Source organism: Melospiza melodia, chromosome 15 (genome assembly GCF_035770615.1).
Source record: "Melospiza melodia melodia isolate bMelMel2 chromosome 15, bMelMel2.pri, whole genome shotgun sequence".
NCBI lineage: Eukaryota > Metazoa > Chordata > Aves > Passeriformes > Passerellidae > Melospiza > Melospiza melodia.
In genome coordinates, this window is record NC_086208.1 from 8,851,619 (window position 1) to 8,870,429 (window position 18,811).

An 18,811-nucleotide genomic window follows, 5' to 3' on the forward strand; every position below is an offset into this window, starting at 1 on the left:
CATTTGAATAATAATAAGCAATTTCTTTGCTAACCTATGTTGCAGCAGAATTTAGCCTTTAGTTGTTATTATCACTTTACAGTAGTGTTGAATATCAGATGTTTTTCAGTTTGTTTCTTCATTTTGTTTTTAATCTTTTTTTTCTGTGGTGTTACTCTTTGCTTTATTTTACAGTCAGAAAATGAAAGGAACTACCATATATTTTATCAGTTGTGTGCATCTGCTATGCAACCTGAATATGAACATCTTAAATTGGGTAGGTCTCAAGAAAATAACCTGCTCTTCAGTTTTGCAGTGCAGCATTTTAAGGCTTGGTTTTCAAGTGCTAGGATGTTTAGTGCATTACAGCATAAATCTCACAGCCTTAAAACAGGACCTGCATTTTAAAGTCACTTAGCTGTTAATCCTGCTGGTTTTGGACTTGGTAGCAAATCCCTGGAAACTCAAATAGTGCACAATCAAGTACCTGAGTGTCTTTGGAAATCTTATTCTCAAAATTCCTGTAGTGACAGATGACAGCTTAGGGACTTGATTCATTTATCTACAGAGAAGCAGGTAGAAGCAGAATTTGGGTGTACATTTACAGTCTCCATTCCAGTTTGTTTATTAGATGGATATTAAGATTTCTAGGAATGATGAATTTTTGTCAGCTTAACTGAGCTGGGCACATGGATTTCCTTCAGAAAAAAGAGGACCTCCAACTCATCATTGAAACGTTGTCATCTGGCAGCACCTTTAATTTTTTCGTATTACAGAAGTTTTAACAAGTGCTCTCCCCAGTCCCTAATTTTTGCAGAATTACAAGATTTGCTTCTTTTCTACAGGAAGTGCAGAAGAGTTTAACTACACACGAATGGGTGGCAGCACTGTAATAGAAGGGGTTGATGACAGAGCAAATATGGTGGAGACTCAGAAGACATTTGCCTTACTGGGTAAATTCTTAGGGATGCATTTTCAGTAGATTTTTTTTTTCGTGAAATGAGCAAAGGTTTATTGTTTCTGAAATATCCAAAATGTTAGTAGCAATTACCAAAATAGGTTTTTTCACAGCTTGTCCATTGTGGTTGGTCTGCTTTTGAAGTGCTGGGCAGGAGCAATTAGCAACTGGTGTTAATTGTTACTGGTCAGAAGCATTGAGGACTGGAGTCTGCTTGGCCATAAACTAACATGCTGTGGCAGAAGTGGAATTGGAAGCTTCTTTGCCCCAGTAAAAGCTTATGTAAAAGCTAAATCAGACTTGAGCTGGTGCTTGGGGAGGTACAGGAACTTATGCCCAATCTATCATCAGATCAGACAGGCAGAAAATTGGCAGAACCAAGGATTTGCATCCTACTCTGCAGAGATGCTGGACAATTCTTGGCTGCACAACAAAGCAGGTCACCCAGCATTGTTCTGCTTTAATTAATTGTGCTGTTTCTGTGTATTTCAAATAATCAAGGAATGTTTTTTTAGGTCTGAAGAGGGATTTTCAGATGGATGTTTTTAAAATGCTGGCAGCAATCCTGCACTTGGGCAATGTGGAAATAGCAGCTGTTGGAGATGAAAGATCATCCATCAGTGTAAGGAAGTAGCTCACTCAGATACCAACATTTTCTATTCTATTTTATGCCAGAAGTGCTTTAGCAATAGTTTCTCTCCTCTCTGGGGCTCAGAGCAGCATTAAATCTGGTGCACTAAGCTTGATTGATTTCTCCATCTCCATCTGTGTGGAACAGCAGTGAGCGTTCACACAGATGCTGTTCTGTGCCCAGCTTCAGAAAGTCTTAACAAAAGGCAAAGTGTGGCTAAGAGTACTCCATATCCAATTGATCCACAGCTGCTGGAAAATCCATTTTGGAACTCTCTGCAGGATGCAGGAACCAGAGCATAGTCAAAGCTGCTCAGAATGTTTCCCAGCAAGCTATGCAAGTCTAAAAGGCAATAACACCCAAAAATAGACCAAAGTAACTTTCTTTCAGGGTCTTAATCCAAAACATCTCATCCACTCCAAGTGTTTCTCTCCTATATCAGGAGTTCTATCTAGTATTATTTGCTTTAGCTCATCTTGCTGTTTTGCCAGATGAAGAAATAAATACAGCCCTTTGCCTATGTAAAACTAAAAATCATAGCTTGGTGGCAGCAGAGCAAAGATTTCACAGTTAAAGAATTAAAAAGTTAAAGACAGCTGAAGAATTAAATGTAGCCTAATAATATGTATTGATCTTCTTTAAAGATGGAAGACAAACACCTCAGTATATTCTGTGAGCTTCTGGATTTAAACTGTGACAAAATGGCGCGGTGGCTGTGCCACAGGAAGATTGTCACCACCTCAGAGACCGTGGTGAAGCCCATGACAAGGGCCCAGGCTGTCAATGCCAGGGATGCCCTGGCAAAGAAGATCTACTCCCATTTATTTGACTTCATTGTGGAAAGAATTAACCAAGCTCTGCAGTTCCCTGGCAAACAGCACACCTTCATTGGTGTTTTGGATATTTATGGGTAAGAATGTCTCTGGAAACAGAGTGCCTTTTCTTTGGAGTAGATAAAAAAGGCACTTTTTTGTGCTGGTAATGAATTTGGAGGGCTTGTTTTACTAAAAGGTCATGGTCATGCAAGTTCTTTAGCACCCAGATTGGTAGAAATCCTCTGCTACTATAAATAACATATTTGTTTTTGGGAATGAGGTTTAAATTTAGCTTCTGACATGATACTTTTATATTTAACTCTGGATTTTTAGCTTTATTATGTCTGCTAACATTAGCTTTTAGAGAAGTTTTGAAATTTCTTAGCATCTTCATTAGTCTTACCATTAGTTAATTGTCCTAGAAACATTAGGATATCTCCAAAGAGTTTCAGGGATGCTGCCATTTGATTTTGATGTCAAAGGATTTTTTTTCTTATTTGAATTGTGTTTCAGATTTGAAACATTTGATGTGAACAGTTTTGAACAATTTTGTATCAATTATGCTAATGAAAAACTACAGCAGCAATTTAACCTGGTATGTTCTTTTTTTGTTGCAGTTCTTTATCTTATTTTGCTTCAGGGTGGATATTAGTAAATGCTATTTGTGATTGAGTGATGGATATTTCTGGATAGTGACTATCCACTAATAAATAAAAATATTTTATTTTTATATGTAAGCATAGGTACACATATATAAATGCAAATTTAGAAGTTTATTTTCTTACAGACAGACATACAATATACTCCAAAATATAACTTTTTCTCTCTTATGTATACAACAATTATGCACATGCAGACACTGTACTTATTTTCCCTTAATTGTAACCTTCTTTATGTTTTCATAATTTTTGCAAATCCAGCATGTCTTTAAACTTGAACAAGAAGAATATATGAAGGAAGATATCCCATGGACTTTAATAGACTTTTATGACAACCAACCTGTCATTGACCTTATTGAAGCTAAAATGGGAATTTTAGAACTTCTGGATGAAGAATGCTTGGTAATTTAATATTTTCTCATTAAAAAAAAAAAAACAAACCAACAACTATATAGATTTTTACAAGTGGGGCTTGTAATCCATATTTTACCCTTTTCAATGGGAAATAGAGGATTTTCTTCAGAAAAGGAGCATTAATGTTTGCCCTCTATTTAGCAATCTTGACTGTAAATTACTTATTCTGTTGTCTCTTATAGTATTAAGAAGCTAAAGCTGGATCTCAGAACTTAGCTGGAAGTGGGGCAGCAGCTGGAGCTCCTGCCTGTGGGGCAGGGCAGGACTGGAGCAGGCTGGGCAGGAGTGCAGTGGGATCCTCATCCTTCCTCCCCTCCTGCCCTGCAGGGCAAACAGCAGTCTGCTGCTGCCAGTCCTGCCCCAAGCAGGAATTTGGACTGCTCAGTCCCCAGGGAGCTCTTCCACCAATATTTTTTTTAATTTAGTTAGTCCACATATCACTGCTTTTGATAAAAAAACCTTGTGGATTAATACAAATTTCTTTCCAAAAATTATTTGCTACTGGTGGGTCTGAAGAGGCAAGAACTGGTTATCAGGCCTTGTAATTCACTGTATGCAGAGTGTTTATTGCCATCAGCAGCTCTGCTGCTCCAAGAGCCCAGTTTGTTAAAGAGATTGCCCTTCTTATTCTTACAGTTGCCTCATGGAAAAGATGAAAACTGGCTTCAAAAGCTGTACAATAATTTTGTCAATAAAAACGCACTCTTTGAAAAGCCAAGGATGTCAAACACTTCTTTCATCATTCAACACTTTGCTGATAAGGTACAGTGTAAACAACCCAGTATTGTTCCCTGTGCTTCTAGCAGTTGCTCATTCAGAAAAAAAACAAATGTAGGAAATAAGATATATTAGCCACACCTATTTGGAACTTCTATAAAATTGATCTGCTATTTGTTTATTGGTAGTACTGCCTGTAACATGACATTTAAATGTAAGAAGTCCTTAAGATAATGAATTTAAGAGCAGAAAAATAAATCATCAAGATAAAAAGCAGAAAAATAATAGAATGTATAAATGGAACAGTTATAGTTGTAGCTCATAGACATTTTAGTCTCAGTTATTTACATTTCAGATGTAGTATTCCTTTTTGCTGCCTTGATTTGAAATCATAGAATAATGAAGAAAGGAGGAAAGAAGTTCCTAATGAAGGCAGAAGGATTTGGATTCTGGCAGTTTCTCCGCTTCTAAATTTTCAGGATGCATGTGTGTAATCTTGAGACAATGGAATTAGGAACAGCAGAGTTTCAGTCATCATGTTTGAGATTAATAAAGAGCTCTTGGCTACCACAGCTGGGAGAGTAAAAATTATTGTTTTGCCAACTGTTTGCTTATGTGTTGCTGAAAAGTTAATGATTTCACCTGTTTGCACAGGTAGAATATAAATGTGAAGGATTTCTGGAAAAAAACAGAGATACAGTACATGAAGTATTGGTTGAAATCTTGAAAGAGAGCAAGGTTTGTGACAAACAGTAATGACTAATCTTCTGAATACCTGATTTTACTTTAATTAATTCAGATCTGATTTTAAAATGTTCCTTCTGACATACAAATTTTTAATAGGTTGAATAAATCAGTCTTATTTTGTATTAATTTATTTAATATTATAGAACTGTATATTTTTACCATCAAATAATATACAGGATGAAAAAACACAATGTTCCACTTCCTTCATATATGTGCATTTACTTTGCTAGTTATGTTGGAGTTTTCTTTTAATATCTCACTTCAAGAGCATTTTGTAATTCCTATAACTGAAAAGCTTTTTTTTTTCTCCTGTAGTCATTACATGCAGCTTTGATAGGGGGTTTATCATTAACAACTGCCTTTGTTTATTCTTCAGAAGAGATTAGGAGAATGCCAGGGCAAGGAAAACATCAGGTGTCTTATGTGTGCCTGCCACTTCCCACCTGCTTGTCCCTTTGAAGTCTGTAGCCTTGAGACTTCAGGATTATTCTTAAGCTAGCTTCGTCTGACCTGAAAACATATTCTTAATTTAAATTGCATATTGTGAAAACACAGCCTTAAGTGCTCTTATTTTTAGCTCTGCTCTGTATTTATGTCCATACTTGCTTATATTGAAATAGCTCTTGAAGGCTGCTTTCACAGATGTTGAGTTCTGTGTGTGAAATGTGTGAGTGCTGCACAATAGACTCAGAATCATTGCAACTCTTTTTTCAGTTGTTGTTTGTTTGATACCCAGTTCAAAATCCTGCAATACCTGGCCTAAGTATTGAGGAGTTTGCATTTTATGGTATAGTAAATGTAATTTTGATTAAAATGATGCTGCATTTACACGGTGTTTAATTCTGGTTCTTTCACCACACTTTTAGTTTCATCTGTGTGCAGATTTTTTTCAAGACAGTCCAGTGTCCATCTCACCTTTCAGTTCAACTATAAACATCAAATCTGCCAGACCTGTTCTGAAATCACCCAACAAGCAGCTCCGGACCACTGTGGGCAGTAAGGTACCCCCCAAACCTGCTATTCTGTGGTGTTTGCACTTGCTGGGAAATGCTGGGCACTCTGACACTGTTCATGGGGGACTGTCCAGTTCCCAGGACAGCAGGAGCCACAGAGCAGTGCTCCAGGTCTGGGTATAAGAGGTGTGTTTATTTTATATACAAGAGGCTGTTGGGTACAGCCACAGTCTTCAGTTTCCTGCATTTAAGATCTAAACCTTATTTTCCAGTGTCCAGCCAAAATCTACCAAATAACTAGAAGACCAAGACTGACTTTTTACTGAAATGTCTCATTAGCAAAACTCTTATGTCTTATATTTTCCAGTTCAGGAATTCTTTGTCTTTGCTTATGGTGACACTCAATGCAACCACTCCTCATTATGTGAGATGCATAAAGCCAAATGATGAGAAATTGCCTTTTGAGTAAGTATGTTAGTTTGTTCAGCTTGGTTTTCTGTATCACTGTAGTGGTGTGTCAGCAAGCTAAACTCTTATTGTGGAGAAACTTCCCATACAGAACATGGTTTTCATTTCCAGATAACTGAATTTGAAAAAAATATTGTCTTCTTACAGAAATTGAATATTTAAGTGTCATTATTGTTACCATAAAATTCCTTTAACTTAATAATTTTCAAGTTATATACTAGTGCTTGTGTATTTGTCAGGACATTTTATGTAATTTTATGTAACTTTTATGTAATTTTAATGTTTTAATACAGTCATATGTGGCAGATAGTTTTCATAGTTCCTGTGAGCAGATGGGTAACCACTAACCTGTGAGTAGGAGTTAACTTTGATGCAGCTGTTGGTCTCTTTTTGGGCAGACCTGTGGAAGCACACTGATGTCAGCTATACAACTTCCAGCTGGCAGGCAGTGCACTGACAAATGAAATTAAAGCCTTTATCTTATATGAGTAGGAGGGAAGAGGCCAGCTTTGATTCTAAATGCAATCTTTTAAGTATGTTAGCTCATTTTCTGTAGCCAGACAAAATCTTTCCATGCAAAACACGTTACTGCTGATATTATATTGCTATCACTGCAGTGAGCTCTCATGATCCTGCAGTGAGGGCAGAAATTGCTTGGATAATGTAAAAATATGTCAGAATTAGACTAGAAGAGTGCACCAAGAGCTTCTGAAAGAATGCTGTAGCCATCTGCCAGCCGCAGGGCTCTCTTGGCTAGTACTGCATTGACACTGGTGGTGTGCTCTGTGGGCAAATCAGCTCTGGTCCAGAGCAGGAAAGGGACTTTCCATGCCTTGTGTTTGTAATTTTGAACCCAGGTTATTAATGAGCAAGTCCAGATTTATTCATAATGAATGGGATAAAAAATACCTGGTGAGTTTCTTCCTAATGGGCTGTTGAGGGGGTTTGTTTCTGTGTATGTTTTGTGTTGAGAGTGGAACTATTCTTTACCACTTGCTGCTATGAACTGCCACAGTTAATACTGAAAGGAAATAGGAATTTTAGTGAGATAAATAAATACAGTCTTTGGTTTTGAGAAAGAAACAGAAAACCCAGATTTTTTTATATATTTATCTTTTTAATATGTGGTATGGAGTAAGACGCTATATGAGAAGCAGAGAGCTTTGTGTCCTATGAGCAGAAATACAAATCCAGTTGGTAGAATGGTTCTAATTATTACAGCATGGCAAACCCAGCAGAAATGCAAAGTATAACACTGCTTTTTTTTAGGTTTGATTCCAAGAGAGTTGCTCAGCAGCTGCGAGCATGTGGTGTTTTGGAAACGATTCGGATTAGTGCACAGAGCTACCCATCCAGGTAGGGATAGCAGTGAGCCTTCCTGTGCCAAAAAACACCTACTTGTCTTTTAATGAAATTAATTTGTTAACTTCTAATTTTCCAGGTGGACATACATTGAGTTTTTCAGCCGTTACAGCATTCTTATGACACAGCAGGAGCTCTCCATAAATGACAAGAAACAGATTTGCAAGATTGTTTTGCAGAGGCTGATCCAGGTTGGTTTGTCTGCACCAGCCAATAGATGTATTACAGCATCTGTTAGTAATAAAAGGTCTCTTTTGCCAAGGGTAGTATCTCTCCTCAGGCAGGAAAGGTATTTACATTATTGATGTTTTTCCTGATTTACTGTACTGTAAACAGGCTTGTGGGTAAGTAGCCTTGTGCTGTGACTGTCATGATGTGGCCATAGAGAATTTAACCACTCTGTGCTTAATATTGTCACTTGCAAAATGGAAGAGATCCTGTATTTATAAACCAGTAAACAGTAAATGTTATACATTTGTCAAGTATTACAAGCACGAGGTGGGTTTTGATGGTGGAATGCAGCTTATTGGAGAGCTGTTCAAAAATCTGCTATTTTGCACATTGCTTCTCTTTGTTAGATGAGCCTGTGGTGGTGAGGCTGGTCCTGGTCAGGGACTGAGCTCAGATTCAGAGATGTGTGACACCAAACACAGGCACACTTGCTGAGTAGCCCTGGCACAGGTCAAGGGGGAGAGCTGGAACCTAAAAGCAGCCTCACCTCGAGTTTTTGCTCACACAGCTCACTGGTTCCAGGCTAGAAAGGTGCATCAAAAGTTGCTGCTGAGCCCATGGAACCAGATTTGTAGGAGGAGGTGAAGAGGTTGCTTTTAAGGCCTTGATGATAAGTCCAGAGCCTCCCTTTAATTTTAGATCATGAGTGTACAACTTTTGATGTTGTTCTCTGTGTCTTTCCTGCTAAGTGGGTTTTCCCCCTGTGTACTGCTGTCTGCATAGCAGGCAGAGAGGATATTCTTATTTAGGAAGATGGTGTCTTGGAGCAGAGCTTGCCTGAAGTGACAGTTTATAAAAGGAAGAGAATATCTGGCCTACAAAAATAAGCTAAAAGCTTAACAAACCTACTGTTTTCTCTTTCAGGATCCCAACCAGTATCAGTTTGGGAGAACAAAGATATTTTTCAGGGCGGGGCAGGTGGCTTACCTGGAGAAGCTGCGCTCGGACAGGCTGCGGCAGGCGTGCACGCTGCTGCAGCGGCGCGTGCGGGGCTGGCTGCAGCGCCGGCGCTTCCTGGCCCTGCGCGGCGCGGCGCTCACCGTGCAGCAGTACTACCGCGGGCAGCGCACCGTCAGGTACCACCCTGCCCGCCCGGGCACCTGGGCCTGGCCTGCCTGGGGCTCACTCGGGGCCAGCTGCTGCCCCAAGGGGAGGGTTTATCAAAGAGCGGTTCGGGTTTGATCGCCGGCTGGGGGCTGTGTGCAAACCACAAATGGGACGGGACTGCTGGGAACGTGCCTTGAGCTGTTGTATTTTCCAGCATCAGTCTCATTGCATGGTTATGACAACGGGAAGATGCCAGCAGCTCACATCCCAGGCAGCAGACCAAGAACTTAATGTTACAACTGACTTTAGAAGTTTTTTGACCAATCACACAAAGCAAAAGCACATTGACAGTAGTTCCATCCAACCACTATAGGCACACGTTCCTTCGGTTAAAACAAAGCTTGCTTATTTCAAATACAATCCCTGCTTGTAAGCCTTAAGACACAACGCACAGAGCTCCATTATTAAGCTTAGAACTTCCTAATATCTCACTAGATACACTTTTCTGCAGCTTAGGGAGCTATTCTAGACCAGTGTTAATACACAGACCATTGTTCTATTTGTCCTTTTCTACTTCTTACATAATTTTTCTGCTGAGCAATCTTATGGCTACTGCTTAACTCTAATCAGAGTTCTGCTGTCTCTGAGGCCTGCCTTTTGCAGCTTTCCCAAAACCCTCTAATTTTAAGGATACCCACAATTGTATTTCCATTTCCTCTTGATTGTAATTATGAAATTGAACGTGTTCAAATTATTCAGCTGATATGAGAGAAGTACCCCAACAGGTTTCCAGCTAGCAGATCCCCAAGAGGCCTGTCTGCCTGTAAGCTCAGTCCTTAGCTGATAATAACTGTCCCAGTTGGGCTTTCTGCTGAACTTCAGAGCCAGGGAAGAATCCAGGGGTGTATGGATTAGTGTGGACAAATTATTGCAAAGAAAATTCACCAGGCATTGTCAAAGCAGAATGAAAGATGGCTCTGTGTAGGCTGGGAGGTTTTCATAAAGAGACCATCAGAACAAATGCTTGTGGACACATTTAAAAGTTGTGGGTAACTCCCTCTCCTTCACTTTAGTTGAAGAACAAGCTGTGTTTTTGGTAATGGATACCTGATTTTGATATCTCCTCTTTTTTGTGTGTGTGTATGCAATTTGACTGACCAAAGCAATGAGCATGAGAAATCCAATCTAAGTAAATTTTATTGTCTTTTGAATTAAGGCAAGCTATAACTGCAAGAAATCTGAAGGAAACGTGGGCAGCTATAGTCATTCAGAAATACTGTCGGGGTTACCTCGTCCGTAGACTTTGCCAGCTCATCCATGTGGCTGCTGTAACAATCCAAGCTTACACGAGAGGATTTCTAGCAAGAAAAAAGTATCACAAGGTACAGCCTATCAAACATCTGATTTCAGTAACTGGAAGCAACTCGTGCTCTGTAAAAAAGATGAACACAATAGCAATTATTCCTATACTTTACCTTTTTCATGTCTGGTTCTCGTATCTTCTGCTCTGTTTTTTTAGTTTTTGACCAAGATCTCTGTCTGGTTTATGCTGGGTGCAGACCATTTATTGTGATTACTACAGTGGCTTAAATGTGTCTGCAGTCTGGATATTTCAATATTTGATATTTCCATGACCTGCGTTGTCCTCAGCAGTGTGTAGACTCACAGGCTGTTATAATTGCTGTGGATTGAGCTAATTACAGAGGGATGCTAATCCTTTGTTTAAAGATGCGTGAGGAGCAGAAGGCTGTGGTTCTGCAGAAGTACGCCCGTGCGTGGCTGGCCAGGCGCAGGTTCCAGAACATTCGGCGCTTCGTGTTGAATATCCAGCTCTCATACAGAGTCCAGCAGCTGCAGAAAAGGATAGAAGAACAGGTGAGGGGAAGCAGGCAGCTTCTGATTTGTACTAAGTTTTTTATCCTGTCTGCTCTAGTCAAAGATGTTGAGTTGAGAGGACAGGAGAATATGTAAGGGTTATGGTCCTCTATAATAAACTACTAGGCTTTCTACACCCAGGGTAGAAAGAGCCATCTAGGGTTTCCTTGTATTTTTGGGTTAATTATGTAAATCAGAAGAGTCTGCAATTACCTTTTTGGTTTTTTTTACTGTTTTTTAAGTCCATCCAGTCTCTGGATGGGGTTGTTAGTGTTAGGATGAAGGATGTGTGAGATATTCCTCTGGTACAACATGTTTTGTAACTTTGGGGAATTCAAAATTATGTTTATTTTGCAAATTATTTTTGAGAGCCATTCCAGCCAAAATCTTTAAAATGGTAGTTTTCATCTAGTTGACAGAAACAGTCCTGGGTTGAAATAATCATGACTGGGTTGAAATAATCATGACTGAAACCATGGGATGGTGAGCAGAAGTAGGTCAAGTACTCCCTTTAAAATTCTATGGAACAGTTTGACTGCATTTTTCTGTTCCCTTTTATCCTGTCCTGCTCATTGCAGAGTAGAGAAAATCATGGCTTGCTGGAACGATTGACCAATCTGGCTTCAGCTCATATGAATGACGTGGATACAATTCAGAAGCTTGAATCAGAACTCGAAAAATTAACTGCTCAAAAGAGAACATATGAAGAGAAAGGGAAAAAATATAAAGAGGACAGTGAGCAGGTAAGTTATAATTGCCATCTGTGTGCTTTTATTCTTAATTAATGTTTTCAGTTACTGAATTTATCAAATCCATGATTTGAGAGTTTCTAAGTAACCATACTCTTTTGTGGGGGAGGCAGCAGGAAAGGAAGAGACTCCATTTATGCTTCTTTAAAATGTAAGATCTTCTTAGACCTCTTTCTTCCTCCTTTGTAATTTGTATATTTGCTTACTTTTTGCCTGTACAGAAAATCTTTAAACTTGAGAATCAGAATAAAGAATTACAAGAACAGAAGGAGACCTTAGAAATAAAACTCCAAGAAAAAACTGAGGAAATGAAAGGTACAATAACTAAAGGGAGTTTCAAAGGAGTTATAGTGGGGTAAAGTCATTTTTTCAGCAAAAATAAATTACTTTTGTTCTAATAAATGCAATATAAAGGCTGAAATTGTAGTAAATTTCAAGTTGTTCCTTCTATTGCTTAGAATGCATAGCACGAGTGTACAACTTCTTTTTATTTAATAGTTAAATTTGTTCTTTCAGTAGCAGGACCTCTCCTCCTGTTGCATGTCCTTTTTCATACACATGTACTCCTTCAAAGTGTAGCTTCATCCTTGCTTCCTTTAATACACTACTTTTAGGAATCTAATTTCAAAGGACACAGGCACCACATGAGATCAAGTATACTTTAGATGAATAATTGCACAATTTGGTGCTTCAGAATATTTTTGTTTCTATAGCATTACTTAATAAATGTACTGTGATAATTTTTGGCCCTTGAGAGACTAATTTCAGCCTCGGAATATGTTAAGGATTACTTATTAAAACAAAACTTCACATCATGGTTGTGCTTTTTTAATAAATGACACAGTTACATGAAGGTCTTAGAAATATTAAAATATTTTTTGACAGAGAAAATGGATGAGCTCACACAGCAACTCTTCAATGATGTACAAAAAGAAGAAAACCAGCGAATGTATGTAACCTGAGTTTTATTTCTTTGAAACAGCATTCATTTTTTCTCTTTCCCTACATTTCTTTCTCCTTCTGCAAACGTATTATGCTGGCATCAGTCAGGAATCTGTCCATGTTCTTGGGCATTAGTGCTGGTACTGAAGTACTTCATGCAGAGTTTAGGAAAAGCACGTCCTTGTTTGTGGGTGAGTCATATGCAGGAAATCCGACTGTTCTTGCTTTTGCAATTTCTTGTCTTTTCTTGTGTCTCTGAGCATTGAAAGGCAACTCTGGTGGTAATGGTTTATTTGGAGATGTCCTCAGAATTTGGTCAGGAATGGAAGAGCAGCTGATGGCCACACCAGTCAGAACTCCTGAGAACTGAATATGAAAGGACAGAATGGAAGGATTCAGTGTGAGGGAAAGGCAGTGTTTGTAAAGGACATTCAGTTAAAAATACAATGGAAAATCTTTTTTTCCCCTTTAGGTATTTAATTTGCAGTAAAAATCCTATTATTAATCAACAAATGGCTGTTGCTTTCAGCATGCTTTTCTTGGATCAAGTGTTTATTTCCCAATAACTTTTCCAGTCCAAGACAGAACCTTCAGTACCAGAGAAGTGCTGTTCTCTCAAGTGTGAAGAGAGCAATCAGTCACTGCTCCTGAGGGCTGGAAGCTCTGTGGTGCTCCAGCTCAGTCTGATTTCTGCTGCCAGTACCCTCAGACTACATTGAGAGGATTTCTTTTCCTAGTATTTCTGGTTTGCTCATTACCTGTGCGATGCTGGAAGCCAATCCAGCAGAAATATTCTGGAAACTGTAAAGGAAAATTGAATATACTAAAACTGTAAGAAAATACAGGGATGTTCTCCTCCCATTATCATCCATTATGTGGGTGGGTTCTGAGGATGTACGATGGCATTTTCAAGTAATTATGGTTCATTTAAGTGTTCTTCAAGGAAGCATGTCCTTCAAATTAAAACTAAAACAAAGCCCACTTTTTCACTTATGAACGTAGATGAATAAAATTACCTTTTCATTGTGTGCTTTAGGATACTTGAGAAAAATTTCCAAAACCAGAAGCAGGACTATGAAAAGGAGATTGAACTGCTCAAGGGAGAAATTAAGATCTTGAAAGAAGAAAAAACTCAACTACAGCAACAAATTCAGCAAGAAATTATCACTCAGGACAGCTTGAAAATGGAAGTAGGACAGCTTACAAAACAAGCACAGGTAAAGCATGACTCATTTCATTTTGGAGTCCTTGCTAGAGAAAGCAAGTGGAGAATGTGCATGTTTTGTTTATAGATTATCTTCACTAATTTTTTTATTTCCAGTCCATTTTAGAAGAAGCTGTAGTTAATAAGCTGTATTTGGTACATCACTACATTGCATTGTTTTAGTGTAGTAGACAATGCAAGTTAGTGCTTGCAGTAACAAGTGCATGTTTTCAAGAGTAATTGTGCTTTAATATTTATAAATTTGAATGTATAGATCTGTTTTCCCTTCCATTTTCCTGAGAAAGTATTCATTTCTCGGGGGATTTTCCATACATGTAGTTTATAAATTAAACCTTAAATTACTGTAAAGTTACATTTTTGTTCTCTGAGTCAATTCCATGGTGCTAACACCTTTTTTTCAGTACCTCACATTACTGTTCTGCTCTGATGCCTAAGAACACAACACATTTTACGCTTTTCACCTTATTAACTTGTTCTTAATTATAATTCTGATTTAACTGATACTCTGCCCTCGTCATCCCCTCCTTGTCTCAGTATATGATTTCTGTTTGATTCAGAAAATACCTGAGTTGCAAAAGGAAATTGAACTTCTTCAGACACAGAAACTGGATATTGAAAAGCAGGCCCACTCACAGAAGAGAGAATTGAGGGGTAAGCTACATACCAGACAGTGCAGGGAATTCTTAAGTGCAGTTGAGCCAGGCCAGTTTAAATTGATCTCTTCAATGTCAGCTATGACAGAACTCCAGTTCTCTTTCCCATCCCATGGTGGTTTAATTCCATCCATCCATATGTATATGTATATATATACACAGTGTACAAAGTGGTCACTGAACACTAAGATCTGGGTTTCCCTTTGAGGAAACTCTGATTGATCCCTTTCCCTTTGAGGAAACTCTAATTTCAGACATTTCTCATTTGTGTTTAGAAATAAATACTAATGATTTAAACTTCACCTAAAATTTAAACTTCACTTAGAGTTTAACAAGGACCCAAAAATGTGTAAACAGTATATTATCTAGTTTTCATTTGTCCTGTCCTTTGTGCTAGGTCCAATAATGTCAAGTATGCTTAAATAACTTGCTGATTTAGGTTCTCTTTGGAAAAATGTACTTAACAAGGCCTACTATTGTGAATTTTGTTTAATGATAATAATGTCAAAGACCAAACCTGTATTTGCAGCATTTAATGTAGTAACCTAGCACATGATAAATCATCTGTAGAACTCTAGGAGTTGCCCAGATTCAGACCAGGAAGATGTAACTTTGCACTGAAAGTTTAATAAAAAAAACCAGTATTGATGGTACATCAACCTAATGCTCCTACATGTCCCATAGTAGAACTGAGTCCCTCATAGTATTCCTGTGGTAAATCAGATATATTTACTGAGTACCAGGGAAGAACCTTGTTAAATTTAGCAAGAGGATGGTTTGATCCTAATAATGAAACATGCAGAGAAAATAATGAATTTTATAAACTTTGTGGGGTTTTTTTTCCAGAAAAGATGTCAGAAGTTACAAAGCAGCTTCTTGAAAGTTATGATTTTGAAGATGTAAGAAGCAGGTAATTTTCCTTATGAGACATCTTCAGAAAAGCTTAAGAAATGCATTATGGTCATCTGCACACTAATGGTTCTGCCTTACATTCTAGACTCTCTACAGAGGATCTGGAACACTTAAATGAGGATGGAGAACTGTGGTTTGCTTATGAGGGCTTGAAAAAAGCCACAAGGTTAGTTCAGTTCTTCAGTGTTTGCAAAACTCCAAGCTGTGACCTAGAAGATAAATCATGTGGGTAACAAATTTTACAGTGCAATGCTGAACTTCTGTTAAGGAAATGAACAAATACTACATTATATGATGAGCTGAGCATATAAACTCAGAAGGTGAGTAAACTTCTACCAAGCCAGTGAGATAAGTGTGGATGTATCAGTCAGGAAAATGTGTTTCCTCTGAGATATCATGCATAACTTTCAACTCCTTTAATGCACAGGTGATGTAATGGAATATCTCTGTGTTAATCACAGTACTTTGTTTTCACTTTGTATTAAATTTGACCCATTTAATCAAGGTCATTCTACATCTGCCATGTTCTTTCTCCTTTTTGTTTTAACAGAGTATTGGAAAGCCATTTCCAGTCTCAGAAAGAAATATATGAGAAGGAGATTGAAGGTTTGAACTTTAAAGTTGAACATCTTAGTCAAGATATTAATCATCTACAGAAATTATTCCGAGAGGAAAATGACATAAACGATGGCATTAGGCTGGAAGTTAGCAGGCTGACTTCAGAAAATCTGGTAAGGTCCAGGTGCAGAAGCACAACCCAGATGTGTTTGTGGCTCTCCAAATATTGTGGGCATGTCTTTGAAATCTCAAGGCTCAAACAAATAGAGCCATGTAAGGTGGCAGACCCCTGAGGCTCCCTCTCTGCCTGCTGGGGTGCTGTGTAAGGAGACAGCCAGATTTACTGTCTGAGTGTCCAGCCTGCTGGGGCAGCCTCACAGAGACTTTTTGCCTTTTCATTTGCATGAACCTGATTTGAGATTTTTCTCTGAAGCCTTCTCAGAGTTCTGAGGCTCTCCCCACCAGAGGGCAGCTACACATTCCAAAAGCAGCTACAGGCACGGCTGCAGAGCCTGACACCTGGTGCTGTACAAAACTGTCTGACACAAGGAACTCGTGCTGTTCCAGAAGACAGCACATGCCATATCATTTTTTGAAAAATAATCGAGGAAATATTTTCAAAAAAGAGTTACAAAAATCGAAAATAAAAGGAAAGGTTATTTATTATATTGTTTTTGTAACTGTTTTATGGAATGTTGAGGGGGTTTTTTCACTGTTAATTGAACTAGGGAAATTAAAGTCATAGTGTAATTTCCTTTAAACTAGAACAAAACAATGGTAGTAGTGGGAAAGTCCAACAATTTGATTAGCTCATTATTTAGTTTTTAAGAGTGGCCAGCAGAAGGTGCCTTCAGAAAAGTCAAACAAGTCAGGCAAGCAAGTTAAACAAGTCCTCTGGTTTGGACTATTGGCAGTTCAGGGTCATGGGGTGACTTAGGAACTACTGAAGGGATTTGAAAAGAAGGAATGTGCTGAAATATACAAATCTCCTTTTTCTCTAAAAGGTAATCCCAGATCTTAAGCAGCAAGTTGCTGAACTTGAAAATCAAAAATTAGATCTTGAAAACCGTCTTCAAGAGCAGACCACAAAGTTGAAAGGTAATGGTCCCACTATGGTCCCGTCTTTCTGTTGGTTGAGGTGAACTTGATGAATTCCCCAGAACTGAACTTCTAAATGCTGAATTAATATTCCATCATGACTTCATTGCCTTATTACTTACTTTCTTATTAGTAAAATGGAAGAAATGCAATGAAAAATATGTGTTATATCTCTTCTGAAAAAATAAGGTACATACAAATATGTGCTTTTTTTACCTTTTTGAGGTCATTCAGTTCTGGGTTTTGGAACTCTCCAAATGTATTCCTTGGGGCTCTGCTAAGAATATGTGAAATGAAGTATGTCCTTTGGAAACAGTCATAAAAAGAAAGATCATTTGGAATTGGAGGCATACTCTATGAGGTAGACTTGAGAGAATGCTGCAAAACTCAGAGTGGGAGACAGAGGGAAAAGTTCTTCTCAATTTAGGAAAGTATACCCTGCTGAGGATTTGGAGTGTCTATAACTGCAGTGTCTTCCTAGGCAAATGATTTAAAATTTATGAGTAGTTTTACTGCCAACTGCAAGAAGTTAGGAGTATCAAAATCTTCATCCCATATGATTTTCTGTGTGGTATGGAGTAGTCCCATATTTCTCTGATACATTATGTGGCAGGTCATTTCATTTCATTAGATGGAACAAAATTATGAGTGTATGAAAGATTTACTGAATACTAGTACTGAGCAGTAAGTACCTTTGATTTTGTTGTTTCTGTTTTGTTTTGGGTTTTGCTGCCATTTATTATTGAAAAAATGGCAGAGATGTCAAATCGACTGCATTATGAGCTGGAACGGGACAGGACACAAAAACGGTAATTTTAAATTTTTTTTTTTTTGAAGAAAAAAGTGTTACTACACTATAAGCTGTAGTAACAGAGTCACTTAAACTCTTAAATTACATTCCACTTAAGATTTGCCTTAGAGTGTTTTGTACAGTTGATAACTATTGGAAAAGTATGATCTGACTGTGCTTTCACAAAAGATTAAGAGACAAGACTTCTTACCTCTTTTTAGAGCTACTGAGGCCCAGAATGAAGTAGACATAAAAGAAAAAGAGAGTCTGAAGGACACAATCCAAGGAATTGAGGGGCTGAGCAATGGTTTGATGCAAGATGAAGTCCAGGGTGAACTACAAAGCAAGATAAAGGAAGTGACAACTCGACTCGCTGTGGAAAACATGGTGAGGAAATGAAGTTGTCTTTAAGAAATTGTACCTGAAATGCAGGATAAAAATAATGAAATTATGATTTTGTGGTATGGATAGGATGTTTCTTCAATTAATTTAGGGAGAAAAAAAGATATGAGGGTGTTTCTTCCAGCAGATATAAGTAGAAGCACATCATAATATTAATTGTGGCAATAACATGAAGCAGTAGAAAACATTTTTTGATTATGTTTACTCTGAACTCACTGACTTTGTTTATTACAGGATCTTGAAGAAAAGCTAGACATGAAAGACAGAATAATAAAAAAATTAGAAGATCAGATCAAAACTCTGACCAAGACCATTGAAAAATGTAAGATATTATTATGTGATTTATTTTGTTTAATAGCTTTGAATGCTAAGTGTCTGAAGAAAACATATATTTTAAAGCAGGTGGAGTTTGGGGTGGAGTTAGAAATTTAATACCTCCGAAAAATGTGCCAGGGGAATCATCAACACAAATTGCATAGAAGTCCTTTCCTGGTTGTTTGTTTTTTCCCCAGCTAAATCATAGGCACACAGGGACCTGGTCTAGATGATAAAGATGCAGGCACAGGGATAAGGTCCTGCCAACAGCAGTTAATGCCCACCCTCACACAAACTCTCTGAGCCAATGT

At 38.1% G+C, this 18,811-nt stretch overlaps 1 protein-coding gene across 1 annotated transcript in view; it reads left to right on the top strand.

Moving 5' to 3' along the window:
- Nucleotides 1-18,811, top strand: part of MYO5C (myosin VC) — a 33,902-nt gene that overhangs the window by 6,535 nt on the left and 8,556 nt on the right. The window contains exons 7-33 of the mRNA XM_063169674.1: nucleotides 175-256; nucleotides 825-932; nucleotides 1,453-1,559; nucleotides 2,213-2,478; nucleotides 2,897-2,978; nucleotides 3,304-3,444; nucleotides 4,093-4,218; nucleotides 4,828-4,911; nucleotides 5,787-5,921; nucleotides 6,241-6,338; nucleotides 7,611-7,697; nucleotides 7,783-7,894; nucleotides 8,799-9,010; nucleotides 10,198-10,363; nucleotides 10,710-10,856; nucleotides 11,435-11,599; nucleotides 11,827-11,920; nucleotides 12,491-12,554; nucleotides 13,584-13,764; nucleotides 14,330-14,423; nucleotides 15,272-15,335; nucleotides 15,423-15,503; nucleotides 15,888-16,068; nucleotides 16,900-16,993; nucleotides 17,751-17,802; nucleotides 18,005-18,170; nucleotides 18,420-18,507. Of these exons, the coding sequence (XP_063025744.1) occupies nucleotides 175-256; nucleotides 825-932; nucleotides 1,453-1,559; nucleotides 2,213-2,478; nucleotides 2,897-2,978; nucleotides 3,304-3,444; nucleotides 4,093-4,218; nucleotides 4,828-4,911; nucleotides 5,787-5,921; nucleotides 6,241-6,338; nucleotides 7,611-7,697; nucleotides 7,783-7,894; nucleotides 8,799-9,010; nucleotides 10,198-10,363; nucleotides 10,710-10,856; nucleotides 11,435-11,599; nucleotides 11,827-11,920; nucleotides 12,491-12,554; nucleotides 13,584-13,764; nucleotides 14,330-14,423; nucleotides 15,272-15,335; nucleotides 15,423-15,503; nucleotides 15,888-16,068; nucleotides 16,900-16,993; nucleotides 17,751-17,802; nucleotides 18,005-18,170; nucleotides 18,420-18,507 (3,277 nt within the window). The remainder of the gene's footprint in view (nucleotides 1-174; nucleotides 257-824; nucleotides 933-1,452; nucleotides 1,560-2,212; nucleotides 2,479-2,896; nucleotides 2,979-3,303; nucleotides 3,445-4,092; nucleotides 4,219-4,827; nucleotides 4,912-5,786; nucleotides 5,922-6,240; nucleotides 6,339-7,610; nucleotides 7,698-7,782; nucleotides 7,895-8,798; nucleotides 9,011-10,197; nucleotides 10,364-10,709; nucleotides 10,857-11,434; nucleotides 11,600-11,826; nucleotides 11,921-12,490; nucleotides 12,555-13,583; nucleotides 13,765-14,329; nucleotides 14,424-15,271; nucleotides 15,336-15,422; nucleotides 15,504-15,887; nucleotides 16,069-16,899; nucleotides 16,994-17,750; nucleotides 17,803-18,004; nucleotides 18,171-18,419; nucleotides 18,508-18,811) is intronic.